General features: G+C 40.2%; 1 protein-coding gene across 2 annotated transcripts in view; it reads right to left on the bottom strand.

The window, feature by feature from the left end:
- Positions 1-277: 277 nt before the first annotated feature.
- Positions 278-25,681, bottom strand: part of LOC119742488 (FERM domain-containing protein 6-like) — a 33,099-nt gene continuing 7,695 nt past the window's right edge. For both annotated transcript variants that reach the window (XM_038218428.1, XM_038218427.1), the window contains 13 exons: positions 19,807-20,095; positions 17,468-17,558; positions 16,843-16,922; positions 10,583-10,662; positions 9,262-9,448; positions 8,377-8,532; positions 7,241-7,306; positions 6,153-6,221; positions 5,376-5,449; positions 4,835-4,932; positions 3,194-3,400; positions 2,832-2,981; positions 278-1,716 (listed from right to left, as the gene is read on the bottom strand). In XM_038218428.1, the coding sequence (XP_038074356.1) occupies positions 815-1,716; positions 2,832-2,981; positions 3,194-3,400; positions 4,835-4,932; positions 5,376-5,449; positions 6,153-6,221; positions 7,241-7,306; positions 8,377-8,532; positions 9,262-9,448; positions 10,583-10,662; positions 16,843-16,922; positions 17,468-17,558; positions 19,807-19,911 (2,265 nt within the window). In that variant the 5' untranslated portion in view covers positions 19,912-20,095 and the 3' untranslated portion in view covers positions 278-814. The remainder of the gene's footprint in view (positions 1,717-2,831; positions 2,982-3,193; positions 3,401-4,834; positions 4,933-5,375; positions 5,450-6,152; positions 6,222-7,240; positions 7,307-8,376; positions 8,533-9,261; positions 9,449-10,582; positions 10,663-16,842; positions 16,923-17,467; positions 17,559-19,806; positions 20,096-25,681) is intronic.

Raw genomic sequence — 25,681 nt, forward strand, 5'->3', positions numbered from 1 at the left:
ATACATCATCCACAATCAGATGAATCTAATCAAGAATTCAAAACATGACGAGGCAAAGTTTGAATTGAAAACGAGATCCTAGAATATTGTTTTGCTCGGAATACACAGCGTACACAGAGCTAAAAATTCATCAGGTGAGTTGTTAAGCACCCATCTTTAGATTTTGAGCACTTTTGTTGCTTAAAACGAAAAAAAAAATGCACAAATGACAAATGATCTACCCTACCTTTAATGTGTGCAAGAGTTGTAGAACGCATGCATTGCAGCCATCTTGGGCTTTTTTTTTGCCACTTGAATTTAGTAACGGCCAGTTCATGTTTAAAGTGCAAGCCAACGCAAACATGAAATCGTGACATCATTGAAGAATTGCTCAAAGCGATTTTTGCAAAAGTTGAACACATTTCAAGTGTGGCATATTTCACTGCGGAATACTCTTTACAAATTTGCAAGAAGTCCGAATCGGCCTTATAACAACGAATGAACAAAAAAAATTCTAAGCATGGTTATTCTAATGGAACAAAAGCACTGTTCTTTAGGATAGCTGCTTTGGGTAAGGTTCAAGATAAGGAAGAGAAGTATGATTTGAATGAGGCAAATCTTTCAAGTAGTTCATCCCCAGACTGTCACATCCAGAGACACTGTGACATTTGGATTAACATCTGTGTTCAGATTCTACAGCATGTGGTTTTTTTTCTCCAGGGATGAGCGTCTCTGAAACAAATTATTAGTAGATTCAAAATAAAATTAGCATTACATTTTTTTTGTTTTTTAAATCCTGCAAATCTCCCGTCAAGGAAATGACCAAATGTCACTGTCAAGACAGCAAAATGGGGATCTCGTTTTGATCGGCACCTGGTGACAAATTAGGTGCTGATAAGGAGACACATTCTTCCTTGATGACCGGATCCCTACCCATTTTAAGCATTTGCTCACTAGCGTTCATCTTAATGGGCAAAGTTTGACACTTGATCCTCCCGTCGCTACCACCCTCACCGAACGGTAACCGCGAGTCGTAGCGTCTTGGGTCTGTGAGGTCGTTCAGCGTGTTAAGAGTCTGGTGCTTGGTCAGCAGGCCCGAGGAGTAGTCCTCTCGGACAGGGGATGCAACGAGGCTGGAGGAGTTGGCGTGGTGATGCTCCACGATGGATCCATGCATGTCCGAATCAATGGAGCTGTGACTGACCAGGGTGGTGACGGACATGTTCAGGTCCTGACTCGCCCGGACCTCATGCATTGAGCTCTGACTGCTGGGGGTCCGGCAGGACTCCAGATCTCCAAAGCGACTCTGATCCTGAGTTGTGGTTTCGTCGTCGTCGTCTTCATCCTCATCTTCGTCCCCTTGCATCATCTGCTGCTGTTGCATCATCAGCAGGGAGCGGTCGTTGCAGAGGGCACTCAGCAGTGGAGTCGGGACGTCCTTGCTGGCAATCTCAGCCTGGATCATCTGAGTGTCAATCAGGGTCAGGTGCCTGGAGGTTGGCCGGGAGCCCGACGATTGGCTGCTAGCCTCTCGCTTGGCTTCGTCGTCCGACAGCCATCCCAGCTCGCTGTTCCTGCTCTGCCTGTTGGAATGACCGGCAGAGGACGAGCTCCTTGGTGCCTCCGTCGGCTGTTGGTCACTCCAGACCCCTACAAATGCTGGGGTTGGTTCAGGGCCACTGCGATGACTGGACGTCTCCGACACTGCTGCTGAACATCGGTTGCTTAATTGACCACCTGTAGCAAAATTTGCAATAAAAACCATAAACCTCAGAAAAAAAGAAAAAAATATTAAATTAATCATATCCCTACAGCTAGTGTGAAAGTAATTTCAGTAGGAACCACTAAAATTTGCAGGAAGGTAGACAGCAAAGTGGTTCTAAAGGTAACAAAGATGTAAAATCAAAAATTCTCTGTGCTACACTGAAAACACGATAATGATATTGGGCCAAGGGAAATAAGACTGAAACCATGCGCGCTCCCGGGGTTTCCTCTACAACATATTAAAGTCCCCGAGAAAACCCCAAATCCAAATTAAAAAAGTAAAAATCCACAAAATCTCTTTCAAAATATTTAACCAACGCTTCAACCTTTTTATTTGTACTAAAACTAAAGGTCAGCTACTATTCAGAATTTGTATTGAGGTAGAGCGTTTGAAATCGGGCCTAGCCTGCAAGACTTCACAGCAAGTAATAGAGGGACGACATCTGGAAAGTCCAATGCAAGCACGAGACTGAGGTGACTGAAATAGTCATTACTTTTCATGGTCCAGAAACTTATGCCACCAACACTTCGCTCCGACTCAACTACATTCCTCTTCCACCACCAAACAGTGACTGACTTTCAAAACATTCTTCAAATTTTTTTGTATTACTAATTTTTTTGCAAATACAATATTTTTCCTTTTTTTCACACGTGCACGCAAACATACTGGAATTTGTATCCTTGTGGAGTCATTTCTTTGTTCTCGTGTACTAAAGTTTTCGAGTGTGAAAATGTACTTTCAAAATGCTCCTATTTTAACCAGAGTTAATTTCCTGGGCTGAAATTCGAACTCAATATCCCTTACATAAAATACTTCAATTTGCGACATATCAACACACTTTGGAAATTCCTACTTTTTGAGTAAAATCCATACATTTTTTTTGTGATAACCTTGTGGCGACGTATTCACCTACAGAAAATGCTTTGTGGAGACGTATACAATCTTTTGTTCCCTATTGTGCACATGTCTCCACAGGGTACCGTGTACCAGATCGCACTCGCAGCTGCCAGTACAAGCACCCACACGCACAGTGCACATTATCACAGAATTCTTTATCTTTACAATAATATCGATTCAAAAGCTTTACCGTGCTGCTTGTTTATAGCCTGGCCTCTCTCTCCAAGTCCCGAGGACAAACTAGAGTGGTGAGACTCAGCCAGTCCCAAAGGCTGCGATGCGGACGATCCGAGCGCCGAGTCGTGCGGATTGGAAGGATTAAACAGGAACTCATCCTCAACTGTGACAAAAAAATTGTACGAGTAAATAAAAACAATGACCAATAATGAAAATTTATGAGGGACACTTGTAATATTAAGCCCATCGATTGGCGTTAATCCAATTCACTTTTATTGGCCAAAGACCAAGGAGACACTTAAGCAAGTCTACTTCACAAGCGAAGGTCAGTGAGCGAGTCGGTCAGGTACAGTCTCCCTTCCAGGGCATTCTTACCTTCGCTCAGGCTTTTCTCAAGCGGTGACCTCTCGTCTGACACAATGCCTGACGTTGTGACGGAGCTCACGTTACTGACGACCGACTGCCGCTGCAGTTCCAGCTTGGCCGTTGAGATTTCACCAAACGACGTCGTCGTCATTGAGCTGTCTAGGTCGGACCATGACGTGTCCCCGCTGATGTACGACTCCCGGTATTTGCTTTTCTCTGTTCCACCACCGCAATAAGAACAAATCAAAATTTCATAAAAATTGGCATCAAAGATACTCTGTCATATAATACTAATTGTGACCGGCTCCACAAAAAAGGGTATTATGTCGCAAAAAAGTGAAATTGATTATATATATGGTTGGAAAGCCCACAATATAAGCTTTCATTTGGTATATAATAGAGCTCCATAGCCCCTCCCGTTCTGGAGATATGATGTATTTGCATAATAACTGTATTATATTAACTATAGGTATTAAAGATGTCATTCATGATAAAAAATAAAAAAATCACATTTTGACAAAATGTTCACCCTCTCAATGTTGAGCGGGCCATTACACAATAATGCTCAGCGCGACTTAATACCCTTTTTTTGTAGAGCCGGTCACAATTGGCAGGGTTCCCAACGAAATCTTAAAATGGAATTCAATGACTTTTCCACGACTATTTTCTTGGAATATCAACTTTCCGTGGCTCCTTGTAAAATATCAAAACTCCACGACTTTCCCTAGAGTTTTCAAAATTGTCCATGTCTGGGCGAACCCTGTATCCGGTTCTTTAGTAAAAACATCATTCACGTGCGCACACCACTGATTACTAGCGCCCATTGGATAAACACTCGAGGTGCATTAACTTCCGGTTCCATTCATGCTATGCTTCACCATGTGAAGTACGCATGGTTGAATTGAGATGACGTCACACTAACGAATCAGGGCCCAATTTCATAGCGCTGCTTAATAGCCAACTTTGTGCTTACCGAGCCTCCATCAATTTCAAAAGCACGCTTAACCCCAGAAGAAAACTTTGCTTAAATCAGTGACTTAACTATAGAAATCTCCATGCGCGCGCAACCGTTAACATGAAATAGTGCTTACGCAGCAGCATGATTTTCTGCTATAGTAAGCACAACTTTTCTGCTTACTGTTATGCAGTGCTATGAAATTGGGCCCAGATTGGAGAGTTACCACATTGGTTTTTCAAAGCAAGTTTACATTCCAGCTTTGGCTCCAGGCTCAATGTCCATGATTAAGGTTCCTTGCATGGGAGACGCAGGCTTAGCACCTGACCTATTTTCTGCTTCTGAACATCGCATCTAAAACTCATGCAAAATGTTACAGTTTCCAGCATCAATGTCTGCAAAGTTATTAGAAACTGTACACGACAAAGCCAAAGCTGAAGCCGACTTTTGAAAAATGACACAAAGAAACCACTGTATACAGTCGACTCTCGTTAGCACAAACTCAGCCGGACTTGGCCAAAATGTTTGTTATATCAGAATTTTGTATTAAGAGGAGCATCAGTCCCATTCATTGTGCACATAAATGTTCAGTCGGGATCAAGCCTTTCTGTTTGTTATAACCAGAATTTGTATTAAAAGTGTTTGTACTAACGAGAGTCGACTGTACATGTAGGTCAAACTTCATTTGTACATACCAGCTGCACTCTCCCGCTTCTTAGCCGTGTCCACCATAGGTTGGGTCTGCATCTGGAAGGTATGGGTGAGTTTACACAGTCGGAGGAGATGCTTCGACCTGGGAACAAAGTTGGAACCATGTCACTTTTGCGGAACGCCATGGTCCAGTGGTTACGGTGTTTGACTCATGTATGAAGGTGCGTGGGTTCGAACCCGGCCAGGAACATGGTGTTTGTGCCCTTAGGCAAGACACTCAACTACAATTGCCTCTCTCCACCCAGGAGTATAAATAGATACCTGTGAGGGTCGAGGACCGATTGAGCACCGATATCGGCTGCCGCGTGGTCCCATGGCCTGATGAACGAGGTAATAATTGTAAAGCGCTTTGAGATTGTTGGCACGATGGAAAGCGCTATATAAGCACAATTATTATTATTTTTATTGATACGATGAAATCCTTCCAAAACAATGTGCTGAATCCTGGACTATTTTAAAAGATCTTGGTGGAAATATAAATCAGTTAAAATTTAAAAAAATGCAAACTAGTGGGTCGTCTCTTACTTGGCTTCACTGTGTGTGTAGTATGTGATCTTCCTGCCATCTGCACCCTCCACATGCAGCTCAAACTTCTTTTTCTGTTGTCCCAAAAGAAAAAACTAATGTATAAATGTTAAAGTCTTTGCCTGTCCATATCTGTAATTTATTGTTAAATGTCCCTTAAATAGCATGGACTACACGGTTCCATTATTTCTTTATAAATGTGACAAACTTTGTGTCTTAGGTTTAGGCATTTTTGAATTTCCGAGAACAGATGTTATTTAAAAATGCCAAAAGCCTAAAAAATACCAAAACCAACCGGTTCTTTCCAGAACCACACATCTTCCCATAAGAGATTTCCACATGGTGTTACCGCAAACCTTCACTAGTTCATACCACCACCATGCAAAGTTTCAAATCTTACTCAAAACCGAAAAAAGCATAATTTGTCAACTTTGTCTGACTTTTGTAGGAAGCATGTCTCATATACAGATTTGACACTACAATAAGAAAACCTGTTTACTTCTTCATCCTCGCTTTTACATATGGGCAATTCCACGGTTACTCACGTTACATTTTTGATGTACTTTTGAGTTTCCTTGGGCTGTAATTACCTTACTGAAAAGGTTTAATAACTGTTATCCCCATGGTAGATAGAGTAGACCTAGACCTACCTAAGCACCAAAGATGACATCCAGAAAAATGTGTTATGTATGATAAACAAGACGCACAAAATCGGTTACTCACGTTACATTTTCGTAACGTGAGTAACCGTGGAATTGCCCATATAGAGATACTGACCTGTAAGACTAGCCTCTTGATGATACCCCAGGTGTACTCACACAACAAGTACTTTCCCTCACCAGAATCCTGATCATGAGAACCAAAACAACAACCAAACTTTAAAGTGGGGCAATAATTCATCAATGTGCGCCTAGTAAATACAGCTGTTCCAAGAGTGCGCACAATTTTATTCTATTGATTCAAAGTGGCTATTAACTGGAAGTCTTTTTATGCTTCTGGTCCACACAATGGCTTGGATTTTGCACTTTTATGGTACAACAAGTTAATCCTATGGGTGCAGGACAGTAAATCGGTCCGAAATTTGCCTACGCTGGCCAAATCACGATCTGCATGCCCAGAATTCTTCAGTATTAGAGCATTTTGAAGGATGTGAACTTGATGATTTGTAGAAAAGAAGGTTGGAAGCCGTGCAGAGGACTGCGAGCTCGTATATCTGCGAAATGTGGATGATGATTAGGTCCTAATACGGCTCTATTTTGCAATGGAGCATAGGAGTCCATTTTCAAAATGGCGATGGGCTTCAGGACTGCTTTTTAGGGGTGATCATCTTTGGATGAAATTTTTTCCCAAAAGTCATTGGTTAACCCCCAGAAAATTGAACAGCAATTGAAAGATGACGAAATAGGCTTTAATTTGATGTACGTTTTGAACACCTCAGAGAGTTGTGAGTATTTTTCCTGAATTTCTCAAGTGGGGGCATTTATCATTGAAGTCTATGTCAATTTATTTACTGGTCTGCAACCCTACGGACTAATTTGGCGAACAAAATTAGAAGCCATTTTTGAGGTGGCACCAAGTCCGCGCTCATGTCGCACGCTTTCTTAAAGATAAGGCACGCAAGCACTTTGTTAACCCTATTGGTCCAAGGAGCCCGGACTGTGTGCGCATTACCAGAGTGCGACTCGCGGGAGCTTGATGCCACCTAAGAAAATGGCTGTGGGGAGTCAGTCGATACGATAAGCACTACCCCAGCTCGTCGGTCAGTCAGTCAGTCAGTGAGGTACAAAAATGCCGACACGCCGGCCCAATTTGTGCAAAAAGAATTGAAACAGAATCTGTATAACGCAAATGCACAAATGACTCACCTCATACAACTGAATTCCTCTGGTGGAAATTCCCAACCAAATTGAAGGCGTCAGTTCCGTTTTTGTCTGTAAAGGTACAAGTAAGAGGTAGCAGTATAAACGTCAAATTGAAGAAAGTTTAGGCTTGGCGTGGTATTTCTTTGAAGCATTTAAGATTTGGTTTCTCCCTTCATTGAGGTAATTTTATAAACACTGCATGTATATACTCCAAGAGCCATGTCAGAGGTTACCGAAAGGCTAAAAACCAACAACTTGAGCTATAGACCTTACTCATTCATTTTCGATCATGTTCCCTGAATCTATTTTATGAATTGTAAACTGTTGAATGGAATGGTGCCTGACTATTTTATGCACGGGTGTGAGTGACCACTGATAAAAATAGCTTAAAACAGCTGGAAAAAACAGGTGTAAAAAAGCTGAACTTTGGAAATCTCCTATACTTTTGTACACAGCAAGTGAGGGAAAAAAGCTGAAATCCAAAAAAAAGAAGAAGCTGAAATCAGCTTTAAAGCTGAAATTTCAAACCCCTGTTTATGATTGGAGTGCGTTCCAAGCCATTAGGTATGCTTAATCATCAATTCTAAATTACTCATCAGACCAGACTGGAATTAATTTGTAATGAACTTTCATTTCATTGCTTTTATTTTTACTCACAGGTTTCGAAAATGAGGAGTCTACCTCGCTTTCAATTTGTTATGGCCGACCCGTGGATAAAGTTTATAGACCTTATTCTTGAGTGAATAGCGGCTCTGACAATGCCATTTAGGGAAGATGAAGAGACATGAACCAAACCTTATTGATGTGTGTTTACGCCACTGCTGCAGCTCAAAAATGACATTTTTGCAATCTATGATTAATAGAAGTATGTAAAGTTATGAAATTCCTTCTATAAACAGGATTTTCCAGTGTTTGTTTGTCATTCTCTCAAACATACAACCTATTTGCTCTTTTCACGCTCCGCCAGTGGGCATGCAGAGCCTCGATCTGGCAACTTTACACAATGAAAATAGCCGGTTCAGTGATCTGAACTCCGACACGGGAATCACTGAGCCGGCTACAGTGATTGTGTAAAGTTGCTAGATCGAGGCTGTGCATGCCCATGGCGGAAGTGTGAAAAGAGCGAATTGGGTGCTCACCTTTTTGAGACGGTAGAAGTGCATGACGTGTTCAATAGTGTTGGATGCTTCTCGGATGTAGGCTCTCTGTGCGTTCACGCGGGTCGTCGCGCGCTGGTCCCTGTGCATTGCCGGGACATGCTTCAGAATGTAGGCCTCCCCTCTCCTCTTGATCACCTGTAGGAGATAAATGAACATGAGTATGCAGGGGCAGATCTAGCGGAAATGGGGGGAGGGGGGTGCTGAGTGAGGACGTGCCAAAGGTCTGGGGAAAATTTGAAATCCACGATGCTTTCTCCTGCATTCTGAGGCAATTTGAGAAAAAATTATGAACTTTAGCATTCCGTTTATTATTTTTGGCCCCATTTTATTAGTTTCATGACATTAGTCAGCAACTGAATGGGGCTGCCACCACCCCCCCCCCCTCCTCCAATCTGCTACTGGTATGAACGGTGATAATGAAAACATCATAATGAGACCATTGCGATTTTAATCCTCTAATGGTCAGAGCACCGAAATGTATGAAGGAAAAGTGCTTTAGTTGTTATGAAACACTCAAATCATAATTCACACAGAGAACTAGGGGAACTACACCAAGATGGCTGCTTATATATACCATGGCCAATGCCTGGTGTGAATCAGGTGTTATATATGGCTGCAGCTTCAATTTGTGGCAATAGACAAATCTGGACACGTAATCACTGCACAGTCACGAGGCCCCCATCAATGGAGAAACCATTGCACACGCTATTGTACAAAGTAACTCCCCCGTGAAGGATTATCTGAACAATAGCTAGCACAGTGCTTTCACCATTGAAGGGGGCCTTCGTGATAGAATAGAAAGCGCCCCCGGATTTGGTCTCAGCTGCTGGAATCAGACAACCCTTAGTTTTAGGGACTCCTTACCCATTCCGGAAAGTACTTGCGGGGCTCGAAATACTGCAATCTATGCGTGTCCTCAGCGTAATTGCCAAGGTCAGCTTGCAAGGCGTAGGAAGCCAGAATAAACGTGGCATCCTCGTGGCATAATACTGGTGCGGATAACACATTCTGCTTCAATTGTAAGTAGTAGTTCTGCCTCGTAATGTCCTCTCTGTGAAATCAAGGGTAAAATAAAGTGGTTTTAGCAATACTAATTAACAGTCTCTTTGACCTCATCCACTCCACTGCCCAACTGCACCAATCAAACACCTGGTTCTACATGAGTTATCCTATTTTGGGTGTCTCCAACCCTGTACATCTATGTAAAAAAAACTTAATTGAGTCCCTTTTAAGCTAATTGCTAATTGCTAATTGTGCAATAACTGAACACGCAGAATGATTCATTGAAAAGAAAAATTGCTAGAAAAATAGTAATTAAAAAAACATTTTTTTAGTACCATTGGGATGAAACTCAAAGATAGCACAAGGAGAACAACTTTAACCCTAACCCTCCTCAATCCTACAAAGTCCTCCAAGCAGTTTGAGAATGAACGCAACATACAATTTTGGAGGATTGTGGAGGATTGAGGGCACACGGACATTCAATACCAGTTGATTTTGGAGGATTGAGGCTGAATGGTGTTTGAAGAAGAGAGTTTTGGAAGATTGAGGCTGAATGCATATTTCAGAGGCAGGGCTGTTGGAGGATTTCGAAGGATTGAGGCAGTGGGTATCCTTCATTTGAACATAAGTGCAACATTTTGGAGCATTTTGGAGGATTGAGGATGGTTCCTGGCTAAAAGGCCTTAGGGGGTTAGGGTTAAGCCTGCAGAGACGTTTTTCTTGATAGAAATATCCCTTCCATCAATCTATTTACAGTAAGACTCTGGTTGTCAGGAATGCACGCTGCTTCAATGTTTAAAATGGAGACAATGTAAAATGGCAACGATGCAAAGTTAAGTAAATTAGTAATTCAGTTTAGCTTTCCCAAATCTTACAGCATCATATACTCTAAACACGTACAGTTTATAGGGGTCAAATGACTATCTACAATTTCATTCCATAACCTTCCACAAACGAACTCAGAAGGGCCTGGATATCTATGAACCGTAACACGCACTTTCAATAAACAACGTCTAACAATCCTGAAATCTGTCTAGCTGAACTGCCGCCAGGAATTTTGTTTATCGGAACGATTGGAAAGATATTCAAAACACTCCGGGGAAAAAAATACAGTCACAACATTGTAATGGATTGGGCCAATACACTGCCGGGCATTGTCTGCTGTGTTATATAAACCACTCACTTGATAAGGGAAACATGCTCCACGTATAATTGCACTCTGAAGTAGACATTAAAGATGGGGCGGCCTGATTTGTCTGTGACCTGGAGGAGAAAGTAAAAGAGAAGGAAATGAAATATAAGTGAGATAGGAAGGATGAAGCAGACTTGAATTGCAATATCACATTTGGGCAATTCCGTAAATTGGATTTGGATGTACATATCAGACACTTTAGGCAAAATAAAAAAAAAAACATGTTTAGCGTCCTGCCTCTTTGACAAAAAGGAAGGAGGAGGCCCTTTTTTTTTTTTTTTTTTTTTTTCAAAATGGCCGCCCGACACATTTTTCAAGACAACGCGGCCGGGCTATTTTTCAAGATGGTTACCAGCTTTTTTCAAAATGGCCGCCACTTGGACTCATTGACTATTTCCACAGCTTTATACACGGTATAAAAGTCTAAAAATACGATTTCTTTCGTCAGAGATCGTTAAAATTTATCAATTTTTGTCTTTAAAAAAAAAAAAAAAAAAAAAAAAAAAAGGAGGCGGCCTCTAAAAAGGAAGCGGGCGGGGACGCTAAACATGTTTTTTTTTTTACTTCGCCTTAATTGCTGTTGGACAAGTGAACGTGATACAGCACTAATAATGCAGGGTTCGTCTTTAGCGGTAGCCGGCTAGCCAAATGCTAGTCAAAACAGTGGCCGGCTAGTGGAACTCTTTCTTTAATAGCCCGGCTGGCGAGTCAAAGTTATTGGGATACGACAAGGAAGAAATAAATCATTAAATTCAGAAAGCAAACCTGTATCAATTTGTGTCTAATTTTATTAACTGTTTAGGGTTAAATTATTAGATCTGTTTATTAAAAACACTGACAAGATTATTTTAGGATACACGTTTTACTTGTATGCACATTGTTGTTTATGAGACACTCTACATGTATAAAACAAAAACATGCGGGCTTGTGAAAATGCCCGCGGGCTAGTTAAGAGTCTGTTTCAGTAGCCCGGCTGGCTAGTGAACAAAAAAGTTACGGTCGAAGCCTGCTAATATGTGACATCTAATGAGTAGCAAACAATTACAGACCAAACTAAGGTACCGGTACCACCCCCTTAACGAACTTGTACATCATGTGGTCAGACGTACGCGGAAAATTGGATTTTACGAAATTGCCCATGCATATAAAATATCCCTAAGTTACAATTCAAATGTCATATCATGTTTTTAATAAATAAATTCATAGATCAACAAGTCAGGTGTGTTTACAAACACAAATGCCCCGCAACCGTGACTGTTCCCATGACATAACACCACTCTTTTAACATCAACTTACATGTACCTTGGTCACATGGAACATTCATTGACAGCATTAGTGTCTTCTGTAGGTTTTATATGAATTAATCCCTAATCCCTATAATCTCAGAATAAATACATGATTTCTATTGTTTTAGCCACTGTGAACTTGACCCTCGACCTTTTGGCCCCAAATTCAATAGGCTTCTTAGGATTACCAAGAACAATCCACAAACCAAATTTGAAGTTCATATGTTAAGTATTTCTCAAGTTATCGCGCTGACAAGATTTCTATTGTTTTAGCCACTGTGAACTTGACCCTTGACCTTTTGGCCCCAAATGCAAAAGGCTTCTTAGGATTACCAAGAACAATCCACAAACCAAATTTGAAGTTCACATGTAAAGTATTTCTCAAGTTATCGCGCTGACAAGATTTCTATTGTTTTAGCCACTGTGAACTTGACCTTAGGCCTTTTGGCCCCAAATGCAAAAGGCTTCTTAGGATTGCCAAAAACAATCCACAAACCAAATTTGAAGTTCACATGTAAAGTATTTCTCAAGTTATCGCGCTGACAAGATTTCTATTGTTTTAGCCACTGTGAACTTGACCTTTGGCCTTTTGGCCCCAAATGCAAAAGGCTTCTTAGGATTACCAAGAACAATCCACAAACCAAATTTGAAGTTCATATGTTAAGTATTTCTCAAGTTATCGCGCTGACAAGATTTGTCCGGACACACACACACACCCACCCACCCACCCACCCACCCACCCACCCACCCACACAGCCACCCACGGAAGGACAAGGCGGAAACAGTATGCCCCTTCGGCTTCGCCGCGGGGCATAAAAACTGTCAAGCTCCTTTTCAGATGTTATTTTCTCCTTTATTGTTTTGAGTGACTTAAATTTACAAAAAGCTTGTGGGTAATTTTGAAGGACTAATTTTTGTTTTGTTCATATGCACTCTTGACGAGGAGTTCCTTGTGTGACAAAAGCAAAATAACGCCCTCTTACATGTATTGTTGAAAGGATTTGCTAATAATTGTAAAACTACCACTTTCTTGTCACTTCCAATGAAAACAAGTATTAAAGGGAAAATACAACATTTGCAAACATCAAAAAATAAAACTACCAAATCATTTTGAAATACCTTGCTGGACTAGCTGTTAGTGAATGACAGTGTAAAGCATCCTGTAAAATCATGGCACCTGGTATACTGTCATTTTCAAGAAAAGTGGTATTTTTGTATCAATTTTCAACGCTGATCGGCCGATCAGCGTTGGAAACAACTGGCTTTTTTTTCAAATACTGGCCCCAATTGACCATCGCACTTGTTTGCAATCGATTACAAACCTATGAACGGGTACGAGCCAGCTAGACTGGTTCCCTGACCTTACAATTCCCCAATGTATGTAAACTGCTCTGTTTCTTCTTATATGGAGTCAGGGAACCAGACTACAGGAAAATGATCGTTTTTCTTGGTTTTTATAGCATTTTCGAACCCAAAATCTCAAAAAAGTCAGTGTAACTATATTTGCTATATATTTCCAACCCCCCCAATTCCATCCATTTCTGAAAATTACAGCAAAAGCAAATGATGTATATTCCCTTTAAGATCTTGTACATGTACATGTATGTATTATTGCAACACAATCAACACATACATGTAGTAATGTGCATGAGAACAAGATGAGTTGAATTTCCACTGCATGTTTCCTTTAAGTGCATGAAACCAGAAGAAAAAATCAATGGGGCGTAAAAAATGCCATATCTGAGGTACCATCAACAAACATTGTATGCATGATAGTGTGCTCCATCCAATACCGCCAATGTGCTCAACTCAAATGAATTACAACTACCTGCATATTTCAACAAGATAATGTGCTATAAAAAGACTGTGAGGTGGGAAGTATCGTCTGAGATAAAGACTCTACCTTTCTACCGAAATGTATCATGAAATTAAAATAGACCATTACATTTACGTACAATGTATACAACTACATGCACATGATACATGTAATGCATGTAACTTCAGTTCAGGATTACTGTCCTCTTCTAAATGTTAATGATAAATTTGTACTATACACATGTTTCTGTGTAAGACTAATCCGTATATATTCAATGTCTTCCTTGCATTGCATGCCAAATACTCAAGGCATTCCAACCTCACAATCCAACAAATAAGACACACAAAGGCCCATGCTTCCAACCCAACCGCAGAGCCAACAGAGATTTCAATGAACTTAAAGAACGAGGTTTCTTTGTGGGGGTTGGTTGTATCAGGAATACACATTGTGTAAATCACAGTACTAACAATCAAACACAATGCGATTGCCTCCAAAGGCGTTCCAGAGGCAAGAAGCCACATTCCTTCGCTTGCCCAGTTTTTATGTAATGCTGAGGTCCACAAAAGGATGATTCTTTTACTGCCACTCCCACAGAGACCAGATCCATTATTTTGCTAAGGAATATTCAACACATCTGTATTACAGATTCTGTAATGCAGAAGGCACTCTTTTACACAGGAGAACAGAAGGAAAACAAGGCATATTCAGGAACTTTTTTCTTTCTACAATGTCAATAAATCAAATTTGAGATATTCCTGACTGACACTCGCGCTACCTTTTTTTTATGATTAATGTTTCAAGAGATTTTGTTTGCAAAGAATTCAAAACTTCTGGCCCATCCTCTCCCTGCATGTGTATGGTACAAAAGGAGCACGGTCTTTCTGTTTAAAATTTACATTTGAAAAGGGATTTACAGAAGTCATTCTAATTCGAGGAGTTAAATTTCAATCCAAACCCGCGAACATAAAGTCCCTCTGAATTTTTTTTAAAGATTTTCCCTGAAGCCTCCAAAAATCAACAGAATACTGTAAATTTAAACAGGGGCATTTTGGCAATGACTGTGCCGACCCTATCAAAGGCAACAAATTAGGAGCTGGATTTTGACTTTAGGGAATGCTAAAAATATTGAGGTTAAGTACAAATGCACTTAAGCATTCATGAACTACCGTACATGCCAATGAACATATGTACCTGTATTGCCACTTCTAAACCACATGTTTCTGCTGCCAAACTGAAATATCAAAAGGCTTGTTAGTGGTTGAGACAGACCAAATCTATATGGGGCTTGAGGTAAAAATCTTTATACCCCTGAATCATTGTTTAACTACTACTCTCCATCCTTGCTCCACGATGGGACTAATCCATACCAACGTAAAGCATCTGAATCACATCAGGAATACCAAGGGATTAGGGGGCACGGCAAGAAGAACTCATAAACATTTTCCACAAAAAGCGGGGCTGGCATGGGCAGACCTACATGTAGTGATTAATCAATTTCCGGAATCACCGGAGTGCGACTGACGAGAAATAAAATACCTGAAAAGATTTGTAGATGTGACTGATGTGGGGGACCAGGAAAGGGCCACCATTATACCACCAGTGAGGCAGGAATGCTGAGGTCAGGCATGGGGTCAGGAAAGAACACCTGGGAAATTCTCAAGGGTACGTGCCGCTTTTTTTTTTACACCCTTTGATCCTGATTCTGTGGGCTTGGCTCTCACCATAGGGAATAACCCTCCCAGTCAACCCTCCCAATGTGCTGAAAATGGCCTGTGGTCATCTAGGGTATGCGCCTTTTTATTTTAGACGATATGAATTCTTTGGCAATGCACAAAATTTCATAGGAATTTTTTTATTATGTTTTTTTTTTAGGCCAGAGTTTCCCTTGGAAAAACAAAATATTGTTTTTATTGATCACTGCCTTTTTTCTTGCAGAGCTTGATGTATTAAACCTAACCACCCTGATCCAATCAAAATCCATACGCCTGTTTTGGAGTATTTCAGCAGATTCAGGATACCTCCGTATTGAAAACAGGGGGATTTTGATGGATTCAGGATTGTAAGCCTAGCGGTACTGCAGGATTTTGATGGATTCAGGATACGGTACCTCCAAACTGAGCAGTCGCCAACACCAACATTTTTGTGCATGACACAATCGGTGGATTTTGGCGGATTCAGGATACTTTCTAGTAAACGTGCTCAACGGGTTAGAGTTAATATTATTCTGAAGAAGTACATGTAAATTGTAATACAAAAAAGTTGTCTTCTGGTCTTCAGAAGTCCTACAAAATTACTTTGGTTTTCAAAAATAAAAGAATAAATCACAGACGAGTGAGACAGTCAAAAAACCTTTTAGCGTATTACCGGGGGTAGGATCGACCAAACAAATGTTTACACGGTGGTCTCAATGACATGGGGATGTTTTGAAACCAAACGGGACCCAACCATGACAAGTGACTACCCTCTCAGCCGTGCCCCTCTTTCTACAAATCAGAGCAGGAGTGCCAACAGCCCACGGGCGCTGAATCTACACCAAATCCTGACTTTTCCTCTGAGGAATCGGATTCCGGGACTGCAAACAAATACCGGCTAGTCACGGGCGGGTTTTTTGTGTGGGAATATACTCAGGGCCTTTTCCCTGGCACACACCGCACACTCTAACCCGGACACCGACAAGTCCGCAGGCCCTTTTTTGGGAGGGGGGGGGGGAGGGCAGAGAAAGACAGGAATGTGCAAAAATGCAGGTGAATGAACAGTCAACTTGTACTACTTTGTAGGGGGAGTGGTACAAATAAACGCCTTGGCATGTCAGTTGGGGTTAATGGACTCCCGTATTAAAAACTGTTCAGGGTATGAATTCACAGCTTTGAATTTGCAGTACAGTAGGCTACATACGTGCAAAAACAGATGCAGTGTTAGCCGCAAACCTTCGCCTGTCTAAAAGACAAACTGAACAACCCATAAGCAAATACTCCTCACCATGTGAACTGCACAAATTTACTTTGTGGTCCATGTGCAAATGGACAACTGACAGTGTTTTGTGGAATGCCACAGCGGCTCTTAACATTTTTCTCGGTGTAATGCTAATAAGGAGGTGTCGCCCACTGCAAAAAAAAGAAAGAAAAAAAAAGATACGAAGCTATGTTTACCTTAGGTGATTCAGTTTTCCATCCTTTCGGGGCGTATTTGGAGATCTTGCTCTTCTGGTCTAGAAACTCCTGCTCCCCATCTGTTGCAAAAAGGATATAAAATGTGTAAGTGTAGAAAGTTAGAACTTGTGGACAAATATTGTGCAGAGAAAATATGGAAAAATATTGAAGTTATTGAGATTTGGGGAAGGACAAAACAAGTCAAGGGCAAATCTGAAAACTGTGCCAGAAAATCTGTTTCCTGCTTCATCATGTGTCATGTAATGGGTGTTCACTGAAAACCATGTAACAATTTTCTGTTAAAAAGTTTGATACAGAATTCAAATGAGCAAAACTGCCCTAAGATGTACATGTATATTACGCCTGAAATTGAAAATGTCCAATGTCTTGTAATCTGACTTTTGCAGACACACTAAAGGGTTTTCCAAAAAGATGAATTCCAGAATTCTATTTATTCCGGTGTTCAAGCGGAAAATCAGTGGCCCTATATTACAGAGAACATTCATCAATGAGAACATTCATCAATATGGCCCTACCAGTATATTACAGTGAACAAACAACAATGAGTGGTCAATTCTGCAGTCTGATACAGAACTTGCGACCCAAACTCCCGGTCACTACTCACCTCGGAGGACGGACAGCCAGAAGAACTGAGTTTCCTTTACGCCAACCAGCAGACAAACTTGATCAAAGATATCCTGGACTTTGGTTTTGGGCTGCAATGGACACGGAAGAATGAACAGTGGTAATACTGTTGTTCACGCTCACATACAATGACCATGTAGCTTTAATGGTGCCAAGGTGGGATGTACAATGTACATGTATTTTTGTATGTACTTTTTAAGTTTTGTGAGATAAATTTCTTGCATTTTATTTGAGTAATGATTCTGTTAATGGCTAGTTTTAATACATGAGCCTTGTGGGCTCCGAGCACAAGTACCCCCTCAACGGTAAGTAAGGGAGAGTTGGGAGACCACTGGGCGAGACATTTGAATGCATTGCTGACAACACCTGACGCTCACACCATGCATGGAGCTATGCTCACGCGAAGACGCTATGGCTTTGTGTACATTCAGAAAAAAATAGTTATGTGTACAATGTACTTCACGCTATATGCACACTAACCAGTACGCGCACGCAGTGAGTTCCGTCCATGGGGCTTTCGAAGGTGGTAAAGCGCCCTCTCTGTTTGCGCACAGAGCCCAGTACTCCATGGTTCAACTGTTCCAATTATTTCCTTACCTGTGTTTGCTTTGAATAGTTTTTAACAGAGTGAAAGGCATTCAAGTTGTTTTACTAGGAAAATTATTTTGAAAGTTCTGTAGGGCCGTGAATTTTTCATGTACATGTATGATGTACATGTATCTAAAAATATATTTGTAGACAAGTACGTGCAGGAAGTTCAAGTGATATTCAAATACCTTACCGGTGTAAAAGTTTTACACCGGTAGCATAGGGCTACCCCCGGTAGGTTTCCTAACCTAACCCATTACCCCTACCCCCCCCCCCCCCTAAAAAGTTGAATAAAAAGAAGCAGCAAAAAAATATATGTAAACAAACAGATGGCAAATCCATAGTACCAAAAAAATCCCCTTACACCTACCGATATGCTCCAAAATGTAAATAAACAAACCACGAAAATATTTCTTTCCATTATTTCCACCATCAAAACATGCACTATGGACCTCACAAACAATTTGCAATTTTTTTTCATTTGTTTTCCTTCAAACCTGGATAGTATACAATCCCAACCCAGCCTATGTGGTTCCCCACATTCCAGCACGTGTTTGCAGACTGATAACGTTGGAATGTCCACTGGACCAGGGGCCTTCGAGTACCCTCCAGTTACCCTGGTAAAATCACTTGATGGATTGGGGAAGTGGTGGGGCCCTATCTGTTCCTACCCTCACTAGACCCTCACTATCAGTTTGCTAATACTCATGTCGGCCTCTCTACATATTTCTGATAACTAGGCTGTGTATTTTACCCAGGGTCCTGGAAATGTCCTCTTTATTTAGACCCAGCACAGGCATGCACAACTCTTTTGGCCTTGCATAAACTAATTCATCTTGCAGATCAGAAATTCAGCTATGTTGAAATGCAATGATGTCAAGCCTATTTGAGAGCATAAAGTAAAGGTGAAGGATATGCACATGAACTTGCATCAGATTGGTTAACTAGGCATGGCTTGGCACTGCTTGTGAAAGCCTACTTGGTCTTTGCCATGGTGCGAAATACATATTGAGATCCCATTTTTCCTTCAGCCAAGTTAGTTAACAAAAAGAAATTCCCCAAAATACAATATGAAACTTTTAAGTTTAACTCACTTGAACATCCAAATACAGTTCAACAAGCGACATGTTCATGTTGATGACTTTCTGGTAAATAAATCATTAATCTTTGAGCCTGGGCGCCTCTAAAACTAAGATTGTTGGTATCAATGCTGATTCTGTCCACGAGTCAAGATTCTGTTAAAATTGACTAAGAATTTCCAATGTAAAAATAATGCGAAAACCTCCGCAATCTTTTAATGAATCTTAAATCAATAGTGGAAAGCTAAAACAAGTTCAGGGAGACAGTGGCACACCCAGGATTTGGCTTGGGGAATCACAATTTGTTTTTAGAAGTTTGAATTGTTTCAAAAGTTGCCTAACAACATTTTCGGCGGCAGAATTTTTTTTTTTGGGGGGGGGGGGGAGAACGGACCACTTTGAATTTGGTGGCGCCATTTATACCCCTATTATACTCTAAAATAGGCCACATACATATCACCACGGTCAAATCATGGGACTAAAAAAAATAATTGACAACCCCCCCCCCCCCCCCCCCCCCGGTGCCACTGTAGAGAGACTATTGAAACAGGGGGTGGAGTTTTTTTCATCTCAGGAAAATGTACTGCAGACGCGTGAATCATCTATGAAAGACAGGTCTACATGTAGCAAAGAGAAAATTGAAGGTTCTCACCTCAACTACTAAAGGAACTTCTTCCTCGTTCAAAAGGATGATGTTGACATATTTCCGTCCAGGGTTGGACGATAGGGTCGTCCCACTGCCTGTTTTGCTGGGCATCCCCACGGAATGTTTTCAATTTCACGTTTCCACGAAGGAGCGAGGGCTCGCAGAAAGCGGCCAAACTTTAGCTGTCTCCAACGCTGCAGTCCGTTTTAGGTTTCTTCATCGTCAGATCTGATCACAGAATCTCATCCTCATCCTTCACAAACAAAATGGATTCATGCTACTCATCTGAGAGAATCTGTAACACCAAGAGAAAATAAATACATACATAAATAAACACCTAAAGTAAAGATACTGCATATCCAGCAGGGACGAGAATGTCAATCATTAAAAAGGTCTGAGAACTGATAAAAGCGCTGAAAGATGAAGTTCTTTCTACATGTCTTCTAATTACGTCTTTCTTTCAGATTCAAAAAGTCCGATTTCAGACAAAAGTCTATGAAATCTCATGCCTGATTCAGTCATGTTTTGAAAATGCAAAAGTGAACAATCCAAAGTGTGTACATACATACACGTACCGGGTACAAGTATGGGTAGGCCTACACCACGTTTTCGGAAAGTTTTTTATTGTAAAGCAAATTAGGACCGAGTTATGGGGACTTTCTGCTGTCCCCACAGCGTTTTCAGTCCCCACAAATACCGGTACCTTGTACAGACGAATGTATGTCCGAAACAACTTCGGAACAAGACTGCTTGTACATGATGTATGTGTATAAATTAGAAAATACATGTACAGTACATGTACATAAAATGTAAACTCCCACCCCATTTGTACATGATGAACCTCATACCTAAAAATAATTGTCAGTTGTCATCAGTGATCTTACCGGTAGCATATGGGCGTACATGTATTTATGACATGCAATACCAATTAATTTACATTATTTCTGAGGCAGTGGACATTGTTATACAGCATCGGTAGAATGACATTCCACATCACTACTTTAGCAGTACAGTACCGGTTGTGTTGATCTGTATTACACATACACGTACATTACTGTCGATTATGTGTACATTGTAAAAAGAAATAAAACTGCTGCAAACTAAATGCACTTGGTGACTGGATTGACCCGAAACAAACAAAATTAGACTGCCTAATGTAAGGTCATAATCTAAATATATCCCTGCTTGGTCTTCAACTCTGTCAGATGACTCCTCGAATTCATCATGTCAGTAGCCCTTGGACCGAAACTTTACATGTACCACAGGGCAATAACCACCACTGTCCATTGTCCTATGAGAGTCCAAAGAAAGACTTTCAAGAATGCCATGACTTAAATTCAAACTGACACTTGCGGAATGGTGGTGGTGTGGCTCTCGCAGATCAAAAACCCAATGGTCAGAAATCTCCTCCAGAATAATGAGGTTGCTTCAACTTCAAGTGGCTATGATGAGAAAATGAAACACTGTGGTTTACCACCAAGTACGTGGTACAGGTACTTCAGCAATCAGCATCAACCCTGCGGCCTTCAGAAGTTCAGACCCAGAAATGGTTCCCCAGGACCGTTTACCAACCATATTTATACCACAGCTTGTGATAGGGGAAAAAGTTTTCCTTGCGATTAAATCAGTCCATCAACATACCAATAACAAATCAACATTCCAGAACAGGTGAAGGTTGACCAAAACACCCGCCAAGGACATATCCCATTTTGTTTGATTTCTTTTTCCCCTTTGCACTTTTAAACATCAATTACTCCAAGTATATGATTTGATTGGAGTAGATTAAAGCTCAATTACATGTCAATTTAGCAGATCATGTGGACTCGTAACACAGAATGGGTTACGAGTCAAAACTGAACTCGGTCAAGAGTGCACCAAAATGTGTGTGTGTTAATCAAGCAAACTTACATGAAATAGGATCATTCCCTTAACCCTGACCCTATGCTACATTGTATTTAACTTTCTGACATATATTGTGTACGAAATAGAAGGGCCCTATTTGGAGCAGGAAAACATACAGACTTCGCTGTTGTTAAAGGGAATATACAACATTTGCAAACATCGAAAAACAAAACTACCAATTTTTTACAAAATACCTTACTAGGATGTTGGTAAATGACAGTCTAAAGCATCCTGTAAAATTATGGCACCAGGTGTGAAGTCATTTTCAAGAAAAGTGGTATTTTGTATAAATTTCCAACAGTGGTCGGCTGACCACCATTGGAATACCTAACTATTGTTCAGCTACTGCTCCAAATTTACAATTTTTTTCAGTCCAAATTTTGTTTGCTATTGGTTACATGTCCTTGAACAGGTGCAGGCCAGTTAGACTGGTTCCATTACCTTACAATTTTCCGGCATCTACAAATGTATAAATTGATCCATTTCATCTTTAATGGAGTCAGGGAACCAGAGTACTTGAACATTTTTGTTTTTCTTGGTTTTTTCAGCATTTTCGAACACAAAACTTCAAACATGTCAGTTTAACAATATTTGATCTGTTATACTAATCCCCCAAAATAGTTCATTTCTGAAAATTACAGCAAAAGTCAATGATGTACTGTACATTCCCTTTAAGATTGAGTACTATGAACATTTCACAGGTACAAATGTATTTCAAGCCCGTAATCTGTGTGTATGCATGACTGCATACCGGTATGTACAATGTACATGTACATGTATGTATGCAACAACATAACAACGTTCAATACAATCATTGCAAGCAACCCATGATGCTAAATTGCTGAGACGAATGCATCCATATAAAAGGGCAAGGCTGAACTGATCCATACTGTAGCCACTTGCTTGAGCCACTGTTGACAAAATAAGTACTGCGTTCCAACACACCTCTTTAAAACTCGCAGAGTGCACGTTGCACTTTTTGATTGAAAGTTGCCAACAATTGCTTTTTATGCATGTGACCTCCCCCAATGAATTCCTGGACAATGACTGTGGAATTCCACCAATTCACGCTTAATTACGTCAAATCTATTGCCCGGAAAGTTGATATTGTAAACTTGGTGCGCACACAAAAACTTACCACAGAGTACACCGCCTTATACAAATTACAGTACATGTTTACAAAACAGTTCCATTCCAAAAATGTCTGTTCGGATTTATTCTCTCAATTGAAATCAGGTTGAGGCAAAGTTTACTTATTGTTGATAAAACTGAACAATAATAATTTGAGATTGGCAATTAACTTTTATGGTCCTAAGTGTTTATTGCAAATTTAGTCAAGGCATTTAAAAAGCATGTTTGCAAAGTTCTTGGTGTACTGTGGACAACAATCCATCTGTTGCGAAAGACAAAAAAAAACAAATTTATTTTGAAAATAAAAAAAACTTGTAAATTTGGTATACATTACTTCATTTTTATGTACTATACAGGGTGAGTCAAAAAAAGCCTGCATGATTGTGTGCTTGTGTATTAATTTACTGAAATAATATAGCAAACCTTATTTTCTTGATTGGTGTGCACTATATGAAAATGATGCACAAACCAAAACTGTGATCGCAGAAATCAGTTTTAAAAAGTCGTTAATTTACAAACAAGGGTCACAGTGTTCTTGTGGTTAGGGGTCGGTATTTTATGTACACATGCCATTTATAATTACAGTTATTTTTGGAAACAACCACAGTGTTCATGCTGCTTTTTCTTAGAAGGGACGTGCAAACAATCGAATAGGCCCTACTCAGCAGGTAAAATCCACAGCGATAAGCAGCAGCATGCAAGTACATCATTTTGTATGCAGGACTAAGGGAAAAAACCTAAACCACAAAATAGAAAAGTTTGGCAATAACCTCAAATATGTCAGGCCCAGTAAAAATGTCAACCACTTATTTTACGACATAGTCAATGTGTATATGTTAAAAAAAAAAAAATATATGGTTAGGCCCTGCCAAGGTGTTTCTGAATTTTTTTTTTTTTTTTTTTTTAATAAGTCACTACACACAACCTCGATACTAATTTTTTCTAGAAAGTTTCCCGAACCCTAAAACATTGAGCAGTTAACCAAAAACTTTGTACCCTAACCATCCCAACTTCATCAAAATCCAAACCCTGGTTTTTGGTGGAGTTTGGCGGATACGGTAATACAGTATCATATAGGGCAAAGTTGATAATAAGCAGGACAAGTTCTTTTCAGAACTAATATCTTCTAAGCAGTAGTTATTACCACATGGTGTTACCGCAAACCGAATCGATAATAATGACAATTACGTTACATTATTCCACAACTATGTTGAATGATTTGTGCATTCACATGGACATCTGTACAATCAGAATCATGATTTTTTTTAAGAAGCACTCGTGTTTGAAGTCTATACTCGTGTCACCAAAAAATTCACAATTCACAAACTTCAAACAGTACACTATTAGATTACAGCACGTAATGTGTACGTGAATAAGTACGCGTATTCATAGTTGAACGATTCCGGCACCCAACTATGACTAAAATGAAATTGACAAGAACCTGCTGATGGAATGGACAAAAACCATGGCAATTCACCCACAGGCCCCCCCCCCCCCCCCCCCCCCCCCCACCGGTGACATTGGAACATACCATTTTGTGGAAGATCCCATTTTTTTATCCCCAAAAAGGGGGTGAAACCTCGTTGCGGTATACGTGAACCTGTGTGTGACGTGAACAAGGTGTACTTTCCCCAATGTATCAATGTATCAAACCATTTCTCAACTTTCATAAGACACAATTAATTTTCAACACAAACACTCAGAACAAGTGTGTCATGGCCTACACATCATTTTCATCATTGACCTGGAACAAGTACATGCATACATACATCCCAAGAACATGTGAGGAAGCCCAAATTCCTGGTTGATATTCTACAAATTGAATCAATTATGGGAATTATTGGCGGATTTCTCTGGATTGGATCAGCTGCAGGTGGGATAGGTGACTCACGGAGGAAATATGCCTGCAATCTGGAGCAACGCTTCACCTTTTTTTTTTCTTCTTCAAATCTCAGTGGATTTATACACTGTGCTCGTGACTTTGAAATCATACTCCCAAGTGCACAGTGTATGAAGCAGTACGGCTATTTGCTTGTTATTTATAAACTGGTCACGAAATGTTTGATCACATGACATGCATGATGCGAATTATAGCTCCATGGTAAAACTGAAAACAACTGTAGAAAATACTTCTTGCAAAGGGATTTTATCTGTATTTTGGTACATATTCTGAATGAAACTACATGTACCTAATTTGTTTTAACCCTCCTACATGTATGCAAACATACATTGTCTGTTTTTGTCTGTTGACTGAATTTGACCAGTCACAGTGCTTGCTTGAAATTTATGATAGATCTGCCTGTTGGTGACTAGCCTGCGTAAAAGGCGTGGCAGGGGAAGAGGATTGATTTTTTGACTGTCTGTGACTGTTCAGATAGCAGGAGGGAGAGTACAATACATGTATGTATTTAGTATTCTGGTTTTTTTCTTTCCTTCTTATAAATCTTACGTTATTTTTAGCAGTACATCGTATTTCAAATTGCAGATTAGAACATTTTAATGTCTGTTTTGATATGCGACCATAAATATATGTAATTTGTTTTTATGAACTTTTGTTGCCCGTCTCTCATTTTATTTTGTTTTACCTTGGGACTGTTTTCTATTCTGTAGATTTTTTCCCCCTGAGTAACTGAAATCAATTCGATGCAAATCAAGACTCCCGGTTTTCCATTTGAACGATTTGACAGATTGGGCTATTCGAGTGATGGAACAGCCATGCGTAAAATATAGCATTAAAATTCCTAACAATTCCAAGCATCCTACATGTAAAAGGGGGAAAACTGAAGCTCTATTTTTATCATGCAATGCGTAGGCGTTGAACTAAAAATATCTTGAAAAAGGGCATTCA

The sequence above is a fragment of the Patiria miniata genome, unplaced genomic scaffold (assembly GCF_015706575.1).
Source record: "Patiria miniata isolate m_02_andy unplaced genomic scaffold, ASM1570657v1 HiC_scaffold_6, whole genome shotgun sequence".
Taxonomy (NCBI): domain Eukaryota; kingdom Metazoa; phylum Echinodermata; class Asteroidea; order Valvatida; family Asterinidae; genus Patiria; species Patiria miniata.